The sequence below is a fragment of the Coturnix japonica genome, chromosome 17 (assembly GCF_001577835.2).
Source record: "Coturnix japonica isolate 7356 chromosome 17, Coturnix japonica 2.1, whole genome shotgun sequence".
In the NCBI taxonomy this organism is placed as follows: domain Eukaryota; kingdom Metazoa; phylum Chordata; class Aves; order Galliformes; family Phasianidae; genus Coturnix; species Coturnix japonica.
Window position 1 is genome coordinate 5,186,152 of NC_029532.1, and position 18,009 is coordinate 5,204,160.

General features: G+C 44.8%; 3 protein-coding genes across 7 annotated transcripts in view; 1 reads left to right on the forward strand and 2 right to left on the reverse strand.

Annotated features, from left to right (window-relative positions):
- The window catches only part of DDX31 (DEAD-box helicase 31), a 42,332-nt gene extending 38,486 nt beyond the window's left edge, over window positions 1-3,846 (reverse strand). Inside the window, exons 1-6 of one of the 2 annotated variants that reach the window (XM_015879292.2) lie at window positions 3,705-3,846; window positions 2,024-2,277; window positions 1,772-1,847; window positions 1,303-1,346; window positions 791-861; window positions 144-208 (exon numbers count right to left, since the gene is read on the reverse strand). In XM_015879292.2, coding sequence (XP_015734778.1) covers window positions 144-208; window positions 791-861; window positions 1,303-1,346; window positions 1,772-1,847; window positions 2,024-2,277; window positions 3,705-3,821 — 627 coding nt within the window. In that variant the 5' untranslated portion in view covers window positions 3,822-3,846. Of the gene's footprint in view, window positions 1-143; window positions 209-790; window positions 862-1,302; window positions 1,347-1,771; window positions 1,848-2,023; window positions 2,281-3,704 lie in introns of both variants that reach the window. The other variant, XM_015879291.2, reaches the window with a different exon arrangement.
- Window positions 3,837-12,079, forward strand: GTF3C4 (general transcription factor IIIC subunit 4). Of its 3 annotated transcripts, XM_015879290.1 has the most exons (6): window positions 3,837-4,189; window positions 5,654-6,634; window positions 6,971-7,474; window positions 8,721-8,851; window positions 9,742-9,830; window positions 10,717-12,079. In XM_015879290.1, the coding sequence occupies exons 1-6, from the start codon at window positions 3,860-3,862 to the stop codon at window positions 10,779-10,781; spliced, it is 2,100 nt and encodes a 699-aa protein (XP_015734776.1). In that variant the 5' UTR covers window positions 3,837-3,859; the 3' UTR covers window positions 10,782-12,079. The 3 variants fall into 3 exon arrangements, 2 of the variants coding, with proteins under 2 accessions (XP_015734776.1, XP_015734773.1); XR_001558703.1 differs by having other exon boundaries at window positions 5,654-7,214; XM_015879287.1 differs by having other exon boundaries at window positions 5,654-7,474.
- A 4,389-nt stretch (window positions 12,080-16,468) lies between these two features.
- AK8 (adenylate kinase 8) overlaps window positions 16,469-18,009 on the reverse strand; it is a 60,383-nt gene continuing 58,842 nt past the window's right edge. For both annotated transcript variants that reach the window (XM_015879182.2, XM_015879181.2), the window contains exon 13: window positions 16,469-16,728. In XM_015879182.2, the coding sequence (XP_015734668.1) occupies window positions 16,479-16,728 (250 nt within the window). In that variant the 3' untranslated portion in view covers window positions 16,469-16,478. The remainder of the gene's footprint in view (window positions 16,729-18,009) is intronic.

The following is an 18,009-nucleotide window of genomic DNA, read 5'->3' on the forward strand; positions in this document are numbered from 1 at the left end:
GGACAATCACATAAGCCATATTCACAAATAAAGTGAGATTGGTTGATTTTTATAACAAGAATAGACACTGATGACTTCAAGATAACAGATGGAATTCTTTATTAATCTTCCTATCAAAACCAAATATACCTTGTTGCACCTACCTGTATCTTGGATTCCATTCCTTGCAAAGACTGTACAAGTGGAATTCCGTAGGCAAGAGTTTTACCTTCATAAAAGGAAGAAAATTAGAAGAGCATCCAAGAAAAAGAAAGGAAATTGTGGTACTCCAGAAAATAAAAGTATAATTCACCCCACTATTCTTAAACTGAGGTCAGAACTTGGGAAAGTCTTAATTAAGTAGAATGTTTCTAGTAAGGAAGACCGGCAGATCACTCACTTAGGGCTTAAATTAAAAAGGAAAGGTGGCAGAATCCATCTAAATAAATATTTCCATCCACTCAAGAAAATGTGACATCAAGACAGTTAATTGTAGAGCAAGCACATAAGTTTATTTGATGAGAGTGCACTGCTTAGCTCCATTGGCCTCCTGGACTTGCATCCCAAGCACGAGCCTTGGAACCAGCCCATGTGCAATAGCTGGCAGCTGCACATCAACATTCAGTCCCACCGCTGTGCACTGTGTCATTACAGAAGTTTGCACAGCATCTGTCTGTGCCACAGCAGTCCCACCCCAGTGTTCAGAGCCTGTCACTCTTATAAGCTGTACTAGGAACATGATGTTTTGGTTCTTTATTTCACATCCAACTGAAAATGCCCTAGGAATGGAAACTGGCAATTAAACACTGACCTGAACCAGTCTGAGATCTCACCAAAGCATCTTTGCCTTGCAGGAGCACAGGAATTGTTTGCTTCTGAACACTGTGTAACCAACAAAACAGGTCAGGAAATACAGATGCAAGAGAGCACAGAAACTTAATGTTATAACATACAATGACTGTTTCAAAACTGCTTACCCCTAATTCTGCATGTTCATCTCTGCTGTATAGCTACACCAGTAAAGGTGGCTTTTGAGGCAAGTCTACAGATACATATTAGGTATGATAAACCACAAAAAAGGATGATTTTATGATTCAATTACCATATAAGGAACTAGGACTCTGAGATTTCATCTCTACTCATGACAATGACTTGCTTACTTAAAAGTCGCTTATTGTCCCAAAATGTGAAAGAAACTCCATGGAAAGTGGGTCAGCTAAACAGTAACTGCTGCTTTCACAAGCCAATTATATGTCATGAAACAATCACATACAATTGGCTTTAAGAGTTAGAGAAATGTGATGTTTTTATGGGTTTGCTTACCTGGTCATATTACATATCTTCAGAACAGTAGTTATTGTGGCTATCTAGAGAGAGAACAAACAGGAGTAAACAAGTTTTGTTGTCAAACTGTCTCTTCTTTTACTTCTGTAGCACAAGACAAAGCAAAAACCAGAAAACACATTGTCTACTAACCCAGGGCAACCAAATGGAAAAGCTCCAACATCCTCAAATTACTTCTCCCAGTTCATCAGAATTACATTACAACACAAAATACCAGATCTGTTAAAATACTCTCAAATAGTTTTCAGTGGTTTCCACATTACAGATGGAAACAGCAAAGGGTGCTGAGTCACTGTGTGCAGGGATATGTCAGGATACTGGTCAGCACACTGAGCTAAGAGACTGCAACACAATCAGAGCACTGCTGAGTCTATCCAAACTGCCTATATAAGCACATCTCTCATCTCACATAGCACGTTCTAAGGCACAAAGCCTCCACAACACTCACCAGGTGTGGATGAAGGTCCAACTGGCCAAAAGAGTCTGTGGTGAAAACATTTTCTTGCACCTGCTGCACTGCTTTTCTGAGTTAGGGGGGAAACAAAGCAAAGCATTAGGGTACTGTTAAAGATTACTCATTAGTATTTCACATAGAAAGCAAAGAAACCGAACGCCAAGCAATTGCTTTGTCCAAGCAAGGGCTAGAATTGAAGACTGTGAATTTCAAGCACAGAAATTCGTTGTCATTGCTGTAAGATACCTGTGGATTTCTGGGATATCGGGGTTGTTTCTAAACAGGCTGGATGTCTTAATGAAAAGTTTGCTTTTCTGGCTTTCATTTTGGTTGGCAGTCAGTTGCTTCTTAGGAAGAGATCTTTTTGATGAGCTTCCCTTTTCCCTGGTGCCAGTCTCTGCAACACGCTTCTTGAAGTTGTTGACTGATGGCTTAGGTTTACGTTTCAGAGGTGGGTTTCCATGTGGTGACGACTGGAGCTTTCTTTTCAGAGCACTGGGCTGCTTTGATGTTAGCAAACAAACCAGAGAGCAAGGATGCATTAATGAAGGAGGATTAAGTAAACGGTACCGTATCTCACTCACAGCAAACAAGAGAAATATTAGTCCAAAAAATTGATCCCCTCTTTCTTAAATCCTCTGCACCTCAATGAAAGAAACAAAGGCAGATTTTTATAGGTAGTCATAAATAAACTCAGAGCTGTTTAGCTACAAAAGAAATCATTCCAAAAAGCTCTGCAGACGTCCTCACATCATAACAACAAGCTCATAGGGATTCTTTATTTCTCTTAGGAAGAAGAACCCCATCCTTAGCCCAGTTTTCGAGACTTCTGAGCTCTTTTTCTTTCACCACAACTGGATTCTTTATCTTCCAATCCGAAGAAGGATTTTTCCCTCCAGGAACAGTGAGGAAGGAAACTAACTTCACTTCCTTTGTCCCTAAATCTCTTTCCTATTCCTCAGCCCTTTTCCAATGGATGTCTAACACACGTGCAGAACTCTTCCCCACCTCCAGCTGCGTTATTCCCTGCCCTCTAATGAACCGCACCATTCTCAAGCACTACTCATTTTCTCTGCTCGCTTCTCCCTGTTCTTTAGCATTAAACAACTTCTCAGCTCAGACTCACACAGTGCCCACAGCTCTGCAGCCTCACACCCGGCTGAACAACCCCAACACAGGCTGCACTCCGACCTCCGTGCCTCCCCCATACAGATTTACCCCATCTGAAGCCCCCAGCCCCCCTCAGACTCACCTCCGACCCTCTCTATGTAGACTGACCCACTCCACCAGCAGAGCCCATCCTCACAAATCACAGAATGACCCGGGTTGGAAGGGACCTCAAGGATCATGTAGTTCCAACCCGCCTGCCTGGCAGGGCCACCAAACATACACCTTTACTAGATCAGGTTGCCCATGGCCCCGTCCAACCTGGCCTTGAACACCTCCAAGGACGGGGCATCCACAACCTCCCTGGGCAGCCTGTTCCAGGGCCTAACCACTCTCCTAGTGAAGAACTTCCCCCTGACATCCAACCTAAATCTTCCCTCTTTTAACTTAAAACCATTTCCCCGTGTCCTGCTATTGTCAGCCCTTTCCAAGAGTTTACTCCCCTCCTGGGAGTAAGTTCCCTTCAGGTATTGAAAGGCTGCAATGAGGTCACCCCACAACCTTCTCTTCTCCAGGCTGAACAAACCCAAGTCCCTCAGCCTGTCCTCACAGGGGAGGTGCTCCAGCCCCCTGATCATCTTTGTGGACCTCCTCTGGACCCCTAACAAAACCTCCATGTCTTTCTTGTACTGAGGGCTCCACCGCACCCCCGTACCGTGCCCACACCCCGCTCCCTCCGCCCTCACATCCCCACAGCACCGCTCCGTCCCCCCTTTCCCAACCCACCCGCTCACACAGGAGCAGCTCCCAGCTCACCCACCCTGCTGGGAGCCGAGCCGATGTTGAGCAGCAGCATCTCCCCGTCCTCCTCCATCGCGCTCAGGCAGCGCCGGGACAACCCTACGGAGCGGGGCCTTAGGCCGCTGAGGCGGCTCATGCGCGGTGCGGACGGGGCGGCCGTGAGGCGGCGGTAAGATGGCGGCGTTGGAAAGAGGGGGCAGCCCGTCAGTGCAGGCGGCCGGGGAGGAGGAGCCGCCGCTGGGCCTCGATTCGTTGGTGGAGGAGGAGGCGGCGGCCAGCGCCGGGTTCCGATTGACGGCGGTGAGGAGAGAACCGGCCGTGAGGCTGCAGCACGGGGTCAGCGGGTTGGAGCCGTTGGCCTGGTCGGAGGATCACAGGGTGTCGGTGAGCACGGCCCGAAGCATCGCGGTGTTGGAGCAGCTGAGCGATGTGCACAGCGGGGGGCAGGAGATGGTCATCCACCGTACGGCTGTGCCAGCGCCCGGCAACGCCTGTCTGCTGAAGGTGAGCCGCTGTGATGGCCCTGAGGGGGTCGGAGCATCGTATGGTGCGGATCTAAGGACGAGCTGCTGCTCTGAGAATGGCTCCAGCACTAACACTGTGAGAGCTGAGTGCTGTTTGGAGTAGAAATGCTGCTCGTGTTGCTGTTGGAGCTGAAAGATTTCCACTGCTTTGTTTGGGTGTCCTGGTGGATGATAGATTGACCGTGGTCCAGCAGTGTGCACTTGTAGCTAAAAAAGCCAGTGGTATAGTGGGGTGTATTAAAAAGAGCGTGTCCAGCAGGTTGAAGGAGGTGATCCTCCCCCTCTACTCTGCCCTGGTGAGGCCTCATCTGGAATATTGTGTCCAGTTCTGGGCTCCCCAGTACAAAAAAGACAGGGATCTCTTGGAAAGAGTCCAGCGGAGGGCCACTAAGATGGTGAAGGGCCTGGAGCATCTCCCCTATGAGGAGAGACTTAGGGAACTGGGTCTGTTTAGCCTTGAGAAAAGAAGGCTGAGAGGGGAATTGATCCAGGTTTATAAATACCTGAGGTGTGGGAGCCATAGTGGTGAGTCTGGTCTCTTTTCAGTAGTGCGTGGGGACAGGACTAGGGGTAATGGGATGAAAGTACAGCATAGGAAGTTCCGCATGAATGTGCAGAAGAACTTCTTTACAGTGAGGGTGACGGAGCACTGGAACAGGCTGCCCAGGGAGGTGGTGGAGTCTCCTTCTCTGGAGATATTTAAGACCCTCCTGGACGCCTACCTGTGTGACATGGTGTAGGGAACCTGCTTTGGCAGGGGGGTTGGACTCGATGATCTCTAGAGGTCCCTTCCAACCCCTACAATTCTGTGATTCTGTTCTTCTAAAGGGTGCATTTCATCTCTTACACTCCTCAGCCCACACTACATTCAGCTCTGGCTGAGCAGCTCCTGCACTAATCAACCTGTCAGTGCCACTCTGATTATTATCACTGCCCAAACAACGCTTGAGATTACATAAAGCACCTCATATTTCAGGTTACTCCACTCAGTGTTAGTTGAAATCCCCCCTATGGACAGCTTTGGTTCAACAGACTTAAGAGTCAAAAGCCCAAAGAGATACGCAGCTCAGAGGGAACGCTGATGGTTGGATGCAATCTTTGCAGTCTTTTTTAATTTTAATGATTTTAAGTCAGAACTTGTACAGATTTTGGCCAACACAGAAGCTTTGATCACCAAGACTGATATCAAATAACTATTAACTTGAGCACTGTAGCACAGGTTGTGATAGAAACGCACTGTTTCAGATGGTTCAGGCTGGAGCAGGCTCTGAGCACCTGACTGAGCTGCGTGTGCCCCTATTCATAGCAGGAAATTGGACCAGGTGGCCTTTAAAGATCCCTTCCAACTCAAACGATTCGATGGTAATTCATTCCAAAAAAGCTTTCTTAAAATAGCGTCCTAAACCTTAAGGCTTGTGTTTTTTTGTTGTTGTTTATCTTTCAGGTTGGCCCAAAAAAGGAGGTAGCAGAATGCAAAGAGAAGTTTGCCAATTCCACGGATCCGACTGTTAGTCAAACTTTTATGCTGGATCGTGTGTTCAATCCAGAGGGAAAGTCGCTGCCACCGATGCGAGGATTCAAGTATTCCAGCTGGTCACCGCTGGGCTGTGATGCCAATGGGAGGTGCCTGCTTGCAGCTTTAACCATGGACAATCGATTGACCATCCACTCAAACCTCAACAGGCTGCAGTGGGTTCAGCTGGTGGACCTGACGGAAATCTATGGGGAGCGTTTGTACGAAGCCAGTTACAGACTGACCAAAGCTGACACTCCCAGAGGAGAATTAGAAGACTTCTCTGAATTTCAACGACGGCACAGCATGCAAACCCCAGTGCGCATGGAGTGGTCGGGTATCTGTACCACTCAGCAGGTTAAACATAACAACGAGTGCCGGGATGTTGGCAGCGTGCTCTTAGCAGTGCTCTTTGAAAACAGTAACATTGCGGTTTGGCAATTTCAGCTTCCTTTTCTGGGTAAGGAATCCATTACTTCTTGCAGTACCATAGAGTCTGGAATAAGTTCTCCGAGTGTCCTGTCTTGGTGGGAATATGAACATAACAACCGAAAGATGAGTGGACTTATTGTAGGGAGTGCTTTCGGACCAGTTAAAATCCTTCCCGTCAATCTAAAAGCAGTCAAAGGCTACTTTACTCTCAGACAGCCCGTAGTCTTATGGCAAGAAATGGACCAGTTGCCCGTGCATAGTATCAAATGTATTCCTCTTTACCATCCCTACCAGAAATGTAGTTGTAGCTTAGTGGTGGCCGCAAGAGGATCTTACGTGTTTTGGTGTCTTCTGTTGATATCCAAGGCAGGTCTGAATGTCCATAATTCCCATGTGACAGGGCTACATTCTTTGCCAATTGTATCTATGACGGCGGACAAACAGAACGGCACAGTGTATACGTGCTCCAACGATGGAAAGGTAAGGCAGCTGATTCCTATCTTTACAGACGTTGCTTTAAAGTTTGAGCACCAGCTGATTAAGCTCTCAGAAGTGTTTGGCTCTGTGAGGACTCACGGAATAGCTGTTAGCCCCTGCGGTGCATACTTAGCAGTTATTACAACTGAGGGCATGACTAATGGCCTTCACCCCGTTAACAAAAACTACCAAGTTCAGTTCGTTACCCTTAAGACTTTTGAGGAGGCAGCTGCACAGCTCTTGGAATCTTCCGTTCAGAACCTATTCCGGCAAGTGGACTTGACAGATCTGGTACGCTGGAAAATCTTGAAGGATAAGCATATTCCTCAATTTTTACAGGAAGCCCTGGATAAAAAGATTGAGAGCTGTGGGTCTACTTATTTCTGGCGGTTTAAGCTGTTTCTCCTGAGGATTTTATACCAGTCAATGCAGAAAGCTCCCTCGGAGGTGGTGTGGAAACCTTCACACGAGGATGCAAAAATCCTGATATCTGATTCCCCTGGAATGGGCAGCACTGAAGATGATCAAGAGGAAGGAACTTCTAAACAAGCCAGAAGGCAGAGCCTATGCGACACAGGCAAAGGTATGGACGTAGATGACACTGCAGATGATTCTCTTCCTCAGTCGAATGACGTAGGAGGCCGCGAGCCAATGGAAGAAAAGCTTCTTGAAATACAGGCACAGATTGAGGCGGTAGAAATGCACTTGACACGAGAACACATGAAACGGGTGTTGGGAGAAGTTTATCTACACACATGGATTACAGAAAACACCAGTATTCCCACCAGAGGAGTCTGTGATTTCTTAATGTCCGATGATGGATATGATGACAGAACAGCACGAGTAAGTGCACCTCTATGCTCTGGGGATTTGATGTTACAACTCGCTGCTTTCATCCCCTTCCACGACCTTAAATGAGAACACGGCTTGGGTGGGAAAGAGAACTGTAATCACGTCATCCTCACTAGGCAGCTCCTATAGTTCATACATCTTAAGCTGTGCTTCCCTGAAATTAGGGAACGAGAGGGAGTGTAAATGCAGATGATGACATCTGGATCAGGTACAATAAAGAATAAACACGTGTAAACACAGTTTAGACAGAACACAGGAGAGGCTCAGTTATTTCACTGCTGTTGGCAGGTTTAGAACTTACACTGATTGAGAAGAACGTTTTTGTGGCTAAGTTTCCTCAGTTTGGCATCTGTACAAAGTTAAACGTAGGAGCTGTATCCTCTAGAAGGTTACACCTGCAGTTGCAGGCCTGCGTTGCTGTGGCAGAAAATCAGTGAGCCCTGTGCTGGGCAATGAGGTTTCCTTCAGGCAAAGGAAGCTTCAGTGGGAATGCTGCCCTCAGCCTTCCTGCTCTTAAGACTCAATGATAAGATTGTCTCACATCTGTCTGTGCCTCTTTGTACAAGCAAAGAACAACCCTTCTGTACCCAAATTCTCAACCCATTTGAACTGTAAGAACCAATCTTTGCAATGCATTCAGATGGACAAGCAAGCAGAGTTTCTGTTACTGATGCAGTGTGGTGTTCTCTGCTGGACTTATGAGCAAGCAGGCAACAGTGGGCTCTAAAGTAATTCACTAAGAAAGCGCTCTGCCAGAACTGCTGTGTTATTCTAGTACCCAATTACCACAAATCGAAGGCTTAAGATTCTACTTCCTACAGTGATTAAAAGCTGACTTCCAAATTCTATTTTATCTATTTGGTTTGCTGTCACATTTTAAAGGTTCTTGGGATGTGGTTTACAAACTTTACATTGAAATGACAGATTTCTTCTAATACTTCTAAAGTGCTACAACATCAATTGGCTTTTACATTTACAATTAACCTAACACTGTTGCTTTTACATTCTGTACCCCTTTAGCGCAGGGCAGATTAATGCAGGAGATCATGATAAAGCAAGGATAAATTAACGTCTCTTTGACAGCCTTATGTTTCTACTTCTTTATATGGTTCAGTGAAGTGGATTGGTCTTTGCATCCTGTATCACATTCGAAAATCACTGCATCCTGAGAGACTCCTCCACCTTTCAGTAGGCAGCTGTCTTGCTATAAATGATGCTGACTGCTGTGTATTCCCAGGTGCTGATTGGGCATATCTTAAAGAAAATGAACAAACAGACTTTTCCAGAGCATTGCAGCTTGTGCAAGGAGATCCTGCCATTCACTGATCGCAAACAGGCAGTCTGCTCCAATGGACATATTTGGCTCAGGTAATCTGTTCTTAGGATATTTTTTGCTTTTCCCTATCCTCCCCTATGTAAATTAAACACGTTTAAATAGCTAACATGAAATACTTGGTAGTTTTGAAGTAAGAAGTCATGACGTGTGTTGCCATATTGCAATTAATCGCTTTGTTGGTTTTTTTTTTTTGCTGGCTCTTAACTGTCCTCATCCCTGCAGGAGAAGATGCTGTAGTTTGGACTTGGATAAAAGATCAGTACACTGCTTTCAAAATAAAACACTTTGGATCATTAAACTCTTTTCTTCAAGCAGGGGGAGGGATGGGACAGGGAGAAAGTGGGGGAAGGATGGGAAATGAAGGAGACATCATCCATTGGAACAGCACATGAAAGAGCTGGAGTTGCTTCAGCACTGAAAACAAAGTGAAAACGATAGGCAGCAGCTATGCTGAGAAGTCAGACGTTCTGGAATATCTAGAAAAGGAAACCTTTCTGCATCAGTGTATCAGGATGCTGTTGGTCTGTCACTTTAGAAAAGCCTTTCCCACATATACTTTTCTTAACAGAACTAAGAGCAGCTTTGGCTAAATGGTCATTGCTTTCAGTTGGAGACACTGTGCTTCTTCCCTGTGCAGTGGGACATTTTGCCTCTCTTATTGTACACTACAATTCTTTGGCCAATGATGAAACATTTTTCCCTAGAAAGCTGGGTTTTGAACTTATTAATTACGCGTGCTTGTGAAGTTTCACTGACTTGAATGAATAAACTATCAATTCTTGTGCTCGATGTGGCTCACACTGCCCTTATCTCAGGAGGTGAGGTCTGTTGGGAACAGAACCCAGCCAGCCTGCAGGCAGGGTGTGTGAGCAGGTTACCAAACCCAAAGCTTTGTGATTAAAAACAACTTGTCCTTTCACAGGTGCTTTCTAACCTACCAGTCCTGTCAGAGTTTGGTATACAGGAGGTGTTTGCTTCACGACAGCATTGCACGGCATCCAACCCCAGAAGGTAAATCATCCCTGTGGCCCAAAAGGGCAAGACTGTGTATTCTTACATCTTATTTCCATAAAGACCTGAATTAAGTTCACTGACTTTTCTCTTTCAGGCAGCTGTATGAAGGTATTAGTGATGCATTGCATGCTGTCCTGGCTTTGGCATGCCTTATTGGTAGAAGTTAATTACAAAATAGCTACTGTGGGGATTAACTTATTAGTATTGTGTTTTATGGCAGCTGGCAAACACGTAAACTATAACAGAGTGCTACAACAGTTTATATTCAAGTTAAAGAAATGAATTACCGCGCAGTTCTGCAGCTGTGGGATGTCAGTGTAAGTTGCGTTGATCCAGCACAACTTAAGAAAAAATGGGCATCCTTCTGGCTATCCAAATTCTGTGGATACTTTTCCACTTTATAAGGTGTGAATATTCCTGTCATCCCTGAGGATCAATTACAGAACTGAAACCTCCATAGCGAGAGGCTGTAACATTCATTTCCTCCATGTTGGAGGGGGACAAAGAAGAAGGAATTATGGACTGCAAGCAATGCATCCAAATTCACTTAAAAAACAAGGATGCTGAATTCTGGCATTGTGATTCTTCAAGTTTTTCTCCTGTTTGAGTTATGTGTGACTTTTTCCTATCTGAGACCACTTAGCTGAGAATGTAACGATGCAGCATTGACTGCTTCACCTCAGGTTTGTTGCCTGTTGAAATGCAATTTAAGCCGGTATTACTTGGAATTCCAAGCCAGAAATGGAGTTGGACTCTGAATTCTCAGTTAATCCTGCGTGCTGAACATACACAGACTATCAGGATTCCTATTTAGTTTGTCCATTTCAGCACCATTTCTGTTCATCTGCATCTCTAGCTCTAAACAGTGTTTTCTTATTTGCAGATCCTGAGTGGATCAAGAGGTTACTGCAAGGACCCTGCACGTTCTGTGATTCTCCTGTGTTCTAGAGAAGAGCTGTCTAAAGACTCCAACTATTTTCTCTACTGCATAAGCTCTCTTCACAGTCTAGAATGATATCAAGTGCAGGAATATAAAGGAATATAAACTGCAATGAAAGGGAGGACTCTGTCTGTGACCCTGTAAATAGAACACTGGATGTTCTAGGAACTCCCTGTGTCCAGAGGCCATTCCATGCTCCAGAAGCAGAATTACATCTGGAAGAGTGAGCTCATAAAACAGTTTCAAAATGTGCCCCATTGATATGTCAGCAGCTGGACATGCTTCCTTTTACTGAAGAGAAACTGAAGTCTTAATATTGAATTAACAAAACAATTTGTGGTTCTAATTTCTTGAAGAGCAAAGCCAATGTCAGTTGCAGCCATAGGAAAGAAATTGGCCATGATAGTAGTTTCACCTTAAGTCCTGAAGAATAACCACCTTTGAGCTATTATAGCAGTGCTGCAGTTAGAAGGGTAAAACTTGGATCAAATACAGATCAGCAAGAAGAGATTTTAATGTTTCTCTTCCATTGTGGAAAGCTCTTTCCACAAACATGCAAAACAAAACCCCCCAACATGGCTGATGTACTCCAAGTTTCCACAGCTGGTCTTGGAGCCTGGTGAAGCTGCTCTTATATAGCCCTGACTTCATAAATAAGGTGGTGATGTAGCATGGCTGAGCCCAGAAATCTGTCCTGCTTTCAGAAAAGAGTCAGTCTCTTCCATCTGGTTCACATAGGGAGCAAGAGAATCCTTTTCAGCTTCCCTTGCAGTGCTAGAGGGACGATACCTCTAAAACATGTATGGTTATGTGGTACAGTTGTCTTGTTAAAAAACCAAACCACAAACACGGTGTCAAATAATACAAGGTTTGTGTATTTACATTCCTCAGAAGATGAACTGGGACACTCAGATGTGCTGCTCTGTTTGTGACCCCTCTCATTGTGTGTCAAGTCCTTTATAGCTGCTGGAGAGAAGACCAGGAACTGTGCTGACAGTGTCAGTCTCCAGCAGCGTGTGTGTGGATTGGTGCCTATGTTTCCTTGATTTACTGACTATGCATATTATCTTCACGTTCCTTAACCTTTAGCAGGAGCAAACGTTTTGCAGCTAACGTTGAAACAAGTCGGCTGTCCTCACTGTTCGGTGTTTCATGCATTAAGCACGACAGTGCTTTGAGTGAGAATAATACTGATGTGGTAGGCTAGAACAGCGGAAGCACGTTCACCTGTAAAATAATTAGTCTCGTTTGTAAATATCCTTGGAAACGATACCATGACTGTATTAAAGAAATGTTTAGTTTTTTATTGCTGTGCGTTGAAAGTTGAAATGGCTTTGGTGTGTCTGCAAAGGAAGAAAACAGCTCAGAAAGAGCAGCTCATAAAGCCAAGTCGGTAACTTTGCTGCCTCGTTTGTGTGCAGTCTGAGGCAGAATCTAAACCTGAGACAGCATTTATGTTCATGGGGCGTGGGGGGAGCACAAGATGATGTGAACAGAAGCGTTAATGGTGGTGAAAGGGAAACCACAGTAAGTTGAAGCTTCAAGACTTTGCCTGGGCAGTCCTGCACAGTTCAATATCCCCATTCAGAAACTGACCTGCAGATGGAGGTGAGAGAGCTTTCCAGAGCTGTATGTAAGAGCTCTGATATCAGCTTAATGCTGACATGTTTACATTGGCTGACTGAAAGGTTCACTGTGCTATCATTATAAACCTGCTTATTACTTCAAGTGGTTCTCCTGATTTTCCCTAGAGTTTTAATGCTTTAAACATCACAAGAGCTCATCGCTCTTATCCTGGAGTGAAGAAATCCAGGCTGTTCAAGAGCAGCTCTGGAATGGTTTTGGACAGGTTTATTTTGCCTTCATGCTAAATGCCATTGTTAGATCTAAGGTGAAAGCTCGGGATAATGATGATACTGTTTTGGTTCTCCAAACTGCACCTGGAATCAGTGACAGTGCAGCTCATCACTGCCTTTTTACATTAATTTACCTATAGGCTGGGGAGTTGTGATTCAGTCATCCTCTTTTATACTCCCTGATCCTATTAATCCTATTGTATATTTCTAGATAGGAAATACTATAGTTGCTAATACACGTAGGCAATAAATGTTTCCCCAGTTTTCATAAGCTTGCCAGGTTTTCCACTACTTATCATTGGCGATTACGGGCAGCATAACACTATTTATTCTATCTTCATTAAAGGTTTCTTGATGTGAAAACCAAATTCAAACATTCAGAGTCCTGGTTAAAGGTTCTAAACAAACATCTGCAGGAGGTTTGGTTTCACAGGTTTCACTTCTCAAACACAAAATCCCTTCATTATTGCTTACCCAGTTTGTGAAACAGTTCCAGGGCCACACCAATCCTGTAGGACTCTTATTTAACGCTAAGCATAATAAAGGGCAAAGCCCAAGAGCCACCCAAACAGAACAGTTCACGTTAGATATTAATTTAATTGCTCTGCTAATTTAATGGAATGATTTCTTGGGAGGGACACAGAAGTGCCAAGAGAAGGATGAGACGTGTAAAGCACCCGGTCTTTGAGCACAAGGCTTCACACTCAATAATAAGTCTCACTTCCATAAGGAATATACGGAGCAGCAGGTGTGACCCTGTGCCTTTTGAAAGTCAGATTTCTCAGCTATGACACATGGAAGACTTGAAATACAGGAGCTGTGGGAAAGGTGAAAGCACTATTCACCTGTTACACATAGAGGAAGGGAGAAGTAGGAAGGCTATGGTGTGATTTAAAGGCAAGTTCCATGGATCCGGACAGTGACTTCACAGCTGTAGCACTTGTTATTTTGACTCTTAGGTGCCAAACTGGCCTGCTCGGCTGCTGTATTGCATGGCAAGGAGCACACCCAGCTGTGTGATACCTCATGCTGCCAAGGACCTTCCCACAGCAGCACAGCTCTCACTGAAGCAGGCTTCAGACTAAGCGAAACCTGGTACCAACAGGTTGCCCCACTGTTAGTCATGCTGATGTGTGCTTCCCTCCTCACCTGTGTAGATTCAGCCCCTTCCCCCAGCTGCTGCATGGCAGCTCTCCAGATCCACAGTTACACTAAAGAAGCAATTTGCTTCAAAGAAAAGGAGCCTGACAATCACTTTTTCTTTTCTTCCATAGAAAGAAACTGCTCTTGGTGCAGAAAGAGGAGAATAACCCGGGAGTGCCTGCCTGTAGAAAGGAGCAGACACTTTCCTCTATGAGTAAGAGCAACATAGAAGTCACCTTTGAGGCTCTGATTTGGCAGCTTGAAACCAGCTACCTTAAAGATCTCTGTGCTGCCATCATCACTGGAGATGTACACACATAAGCCCTTAAAGGAAAGCCAAGAAACCAAAAAAGGCTGGATAAATCCTTCAAGGATCTACAGGGGCCCCTGCAGATACAGTGCTGGAGGACTGAGTTTTCTCCACTTGAGCATCCTTCCACAAAAGCACATGAAGGATCCGCTCCCCCAGAACAGGTGGATGTGAAAGTTTGTGCAACAGCTGAACACGTTCATTTTGTTGCTGAATTACATCATTAACAGCATAATATATTGAGTATAACACAACCTCCAAACAGCCCTCTCTGCAAAGTGTCTTTGGAACTGATAAAAGATGTCTGCTTCAGGACTGGGCACGTTGCACAATAAGTCACGTCTGCTCCCCGCTGTGTTCTTACCAGCTCCTCTTTACCGTGTTTCTCTCATTGCTTAACATTTGTTTGGCCAGAATAAGATGCTAATAAAATCAAGAACAGTTACCAAATTGGTTTTCAAGTGTTGCATTCCAATTATAAAAACCTAATTCCTCCTCCCATCCACTGAACCTTTTTGGTATTAACAGGCTTTACTATGCAAAGTGATGCAGGGGCTGTTTCGTTTACAGTAATTAAATGAATGTCAATTGTTTTAGTTGTTTCCGAGGGAGAGTTCTACACGAGTATTAGCATGTTCTGCTAACCCTTACGTTCTGCTCTTCAGGCCTGCTGCAAACCCTTGGGGGTTGACCATTGACCTGAGACTGCGTACCCAGACATGCCAAGTGCATCTCAATGAGACAAGCTCTTTTTCTCAGTTTCTATGGAACCAGCAGAGCGGAACTAATATAGCGTCCGCATATAGATGAAAGAATGAAGAGGAAAAAGGGCTTTACAGCTAAATTAATTAAGCAGATGTACCTGTCTAATTAAAGACGGGCCGTCCCTTTTGTACCCTCGCTGCAGTACAAACAGTATTTAAATACACTCTCGATCCATTTCATCTATCAAAATATTTAGTTGGAACACTCAGATGAAGGTGATATTAGCGAGATGAGCTTCCCATGTATTATTAATAGAAGGGCTCCCAATTATGCATGAATGCTACAGCATATCTTCATAGCGATAGCATAAAAAACAGCTGCCCAAACAGGTTACCAAACAGCGCATTTGTAACAGGTAAAACTCTTATAAATGCTCTGGCCCAGCTTTACACAAGGCTTTGCAGTCAGGCCCTGTGTGGCTGCTCCTGGCACTACCAGCTGCATTTAACAGTGCAAGAGGCACAGAGGACTCAACTCATGTTGCCGGCACCAGAGCTTTAAAGCCATTTATCCTGAGATTTTTAAGGCTGTCCCTCAGTCTGGCAGATCCCCACTCATCAAAAACCTCCCACAGGCTTTGAGGATTCTGACCTTAAACTCTCATCATTCATACCCCAAATAACACAGCACCACCCGAGCCATCCAGCTAAGCAGGGCCTTCCCAGCCAGATTTACTCCAAAGGCACAAGGAAGGATTTGAGCACATATATCCTTATGGTACTCCATATACATGATTAAAGACAACAACAAAGGCTCCTGGAGGCACATACATCCAATCTCATCCCAGACATAAAGACTTCAAGGAGGAAGCTGAGACACCCCCAGCTCCTGATCATGGGGAGTTCACACTCATGTACACAGCAGAAAGAGAGTCATAATAAAGGCATCAAACTCAGTGCTTGTCTAAATCACAACAACAAATCACACACCTTCCTCGAAGCATTAAAGATGCACATTCCCATTGCCAGGCTCTAGTTAACAGTGCCATCCTTCTCACCAAAGATTTTCAAGTTAAGAAAGACTTACCTGAATCTTTAGGGCAACCCAATCCAAGCAGAGCAAACCAAGCTGGTACAAACCCAACTGCAGCCCCAGCCAGAAGGAAATATGGTGGGAGTGGCTGCTGCAGAAGAGCCTCATTATGCCCTTAATTGGGTTCTAAACGTGATGAACCTGCTACTGGTTTTCTATGGCACAAGCTACTATCTCCTGTTGTTTGGAGTGTTTCTGCCTGGCTGTGTGATTGCAGAGTGAGTTGAGTTGACAAGGGAATAAAAGACAAAGAACATCTCGTAGCCTTAATATTGCAAGTTAGCTGTATGGTTATTACATGGGTATTGCGTGGTTAACACAGAACTGCTAATTGCTTAATTGCAGAGTCAGGAAAGGATGCTTGAATCAAACACAGGAGCTTCCCCAGCTGCTGCCCTTCACACTTTGGATCACAAAACAAAAGCCAAATCAAAATCCCCCATAGCATGATCTCTTACTCTGTACTTCACCTTGGTGAGCTCTGAATTGAACACTGCTTGCTTCAATTCCTGTTTCCCTGTGAATGTGCCACATTGGTGACTGGATCGCAAGCATTACAAGGAAAAACTGGAACCAACTACCCAAGAAATCATCCTTAATTAATTAGAAGTGTTTATTTTTTTGCACGGAAGGGGCTTAATGATACAGCTTTCTATAAACTCAAAGATGGGATGCGGGTCTTGATCAGCATTGACATAAAAGGCATCTTCATAAAACGCCTCCAGATACCTGATGTTCCTTTGACAGAAGTCCACGCGTTTCTCAATGCTGTCTTCCTTGTCCTTGGGGTTCTGCTTGAGGCGGGCTTGGATCTTTGGAGTAGGTGCTGGTCTGAATGTTGTGTGGTATCTGCAGATGGGATACAAAAGCCACCCCTTCAGCTCTGTTTGAGGACACAGCAGCCATCATCTGAGTTACTCCATGGTTTTGTCTATCCCTGTTCCTTTCTGGTCTTGGTTAGAAATTTCAGGGTATGTTAACCAGCATTTCTGCTCTCAAGTTACATCAGATAATCAGGAACCAATAGGTTCTCTTGAGGTGGTGCAGAAGCTGCTGTTAGTGTCTATAAGCTTCTCATGAGGGTCAAAGACACCCCCGTTCTGTGCCCAATGCTGCAAATTAAGAAGCACTTCTGGATCTGTTCCAGCCCCACTCCCCCGGTAACCAGTTTTAATGTAACCTTTGATTCCTACCAGTGTCTGTTTCTGGGAGGATAAAAGCTCGAATGTAATTCTTGGTATCTTTTTATAGTAGCTGGAGATAAAAAGAGCTCGATTCACTCTGAGGTAGATTTTTAGTTACTTCTGATTTCCAAAATGCTGGAATTTGGCTCTCCTGGACCTGCAGCTGTAGATTCACTACTCAGCAGCCCACAGCTGATGCCAGAAGGACAATGATCCTGTACTGCCAGAGGCTCCCAGCAAATGCTAAAAGCTCTTTTGCAGACACGCATTTAAATTCTCTGCCACAGTAATTCTGCTTCTGACTGATCATCTGCTCTCTTCACCTCTGACAGTGCAGCCCTCTGCAGTAAAGCCAGTTCTCCTAAAGCCACTGGGATAGATGCAACCAGGAGGGAAGCGGAGCCTCTGCACAGAACTGCATTACAGCTCCAGCTGGTACCAAGGTGTGGGAACAAAATTCATTCCAGGTGAGGGTGATTTAGGACAAAGTTAAAGCCACCCGCACTCCTCACTGCACCGCAGCTTTAATATCATGATGAGGATTAGAGACGGCATCTAAAACAATTCAATTCACAATGAATTTGGAAGGAATAAAACCCAGACTTTGGAAGAAGGAAGCGTGTTAACTGGAGCAGATACTGAACAGGCTAATCCTAATGATAAGGAATGCAAAGACGTGTGAATGATTTGCTTCGTGCCGTTCATTTCTTCTGAACAACTGCATCGCTTATTACTAAAACAAAGGGAACACTTACTGCAAATCACTGCTGCTGTCACCAGTTAATGTTGCACCTAGAGTGAGATGTCTGAATAATCACATCGCTTTGGCACAAGCCCAGCACTGAGGGCCTTATCTTCGAGGGTTCCGTGTTTGCCTTTGATTCAACAGGAGGCATCTATGTGTTAAGAATGTGAAATGGTGCTGTGCAGCTTCAGAATGGGGAGT

What these genes read in the sequence shown, in the direction of transcription:
- GTF3C4 (XM_015879287.1), top strand. Translation starts at nt 3,860, where the DNA reads ATGGCGGCGTTGGAAAGAGGGGGCAGCCCGTCAGTGCAGGCGGCCGGG. An exon ending in GCAACGCCTGTCTGCTGAAG is followed by an intron (nt 4,190 to 5,653) that starts GTGAGCCGCTGT and finishes TTTATCTTTCAG; the next exon opens with GTTGGCCCAAAAAAGGAGGT. An exon ending in ACGGCATCCAACCCCAGAAG is followed by an intron (nt 9,831 to 10,716) that starts GTAAATCATCCC and finishes TCTTATTTGCAG; the next exon opens with ATCCTGAGTGGATCAAGAGG.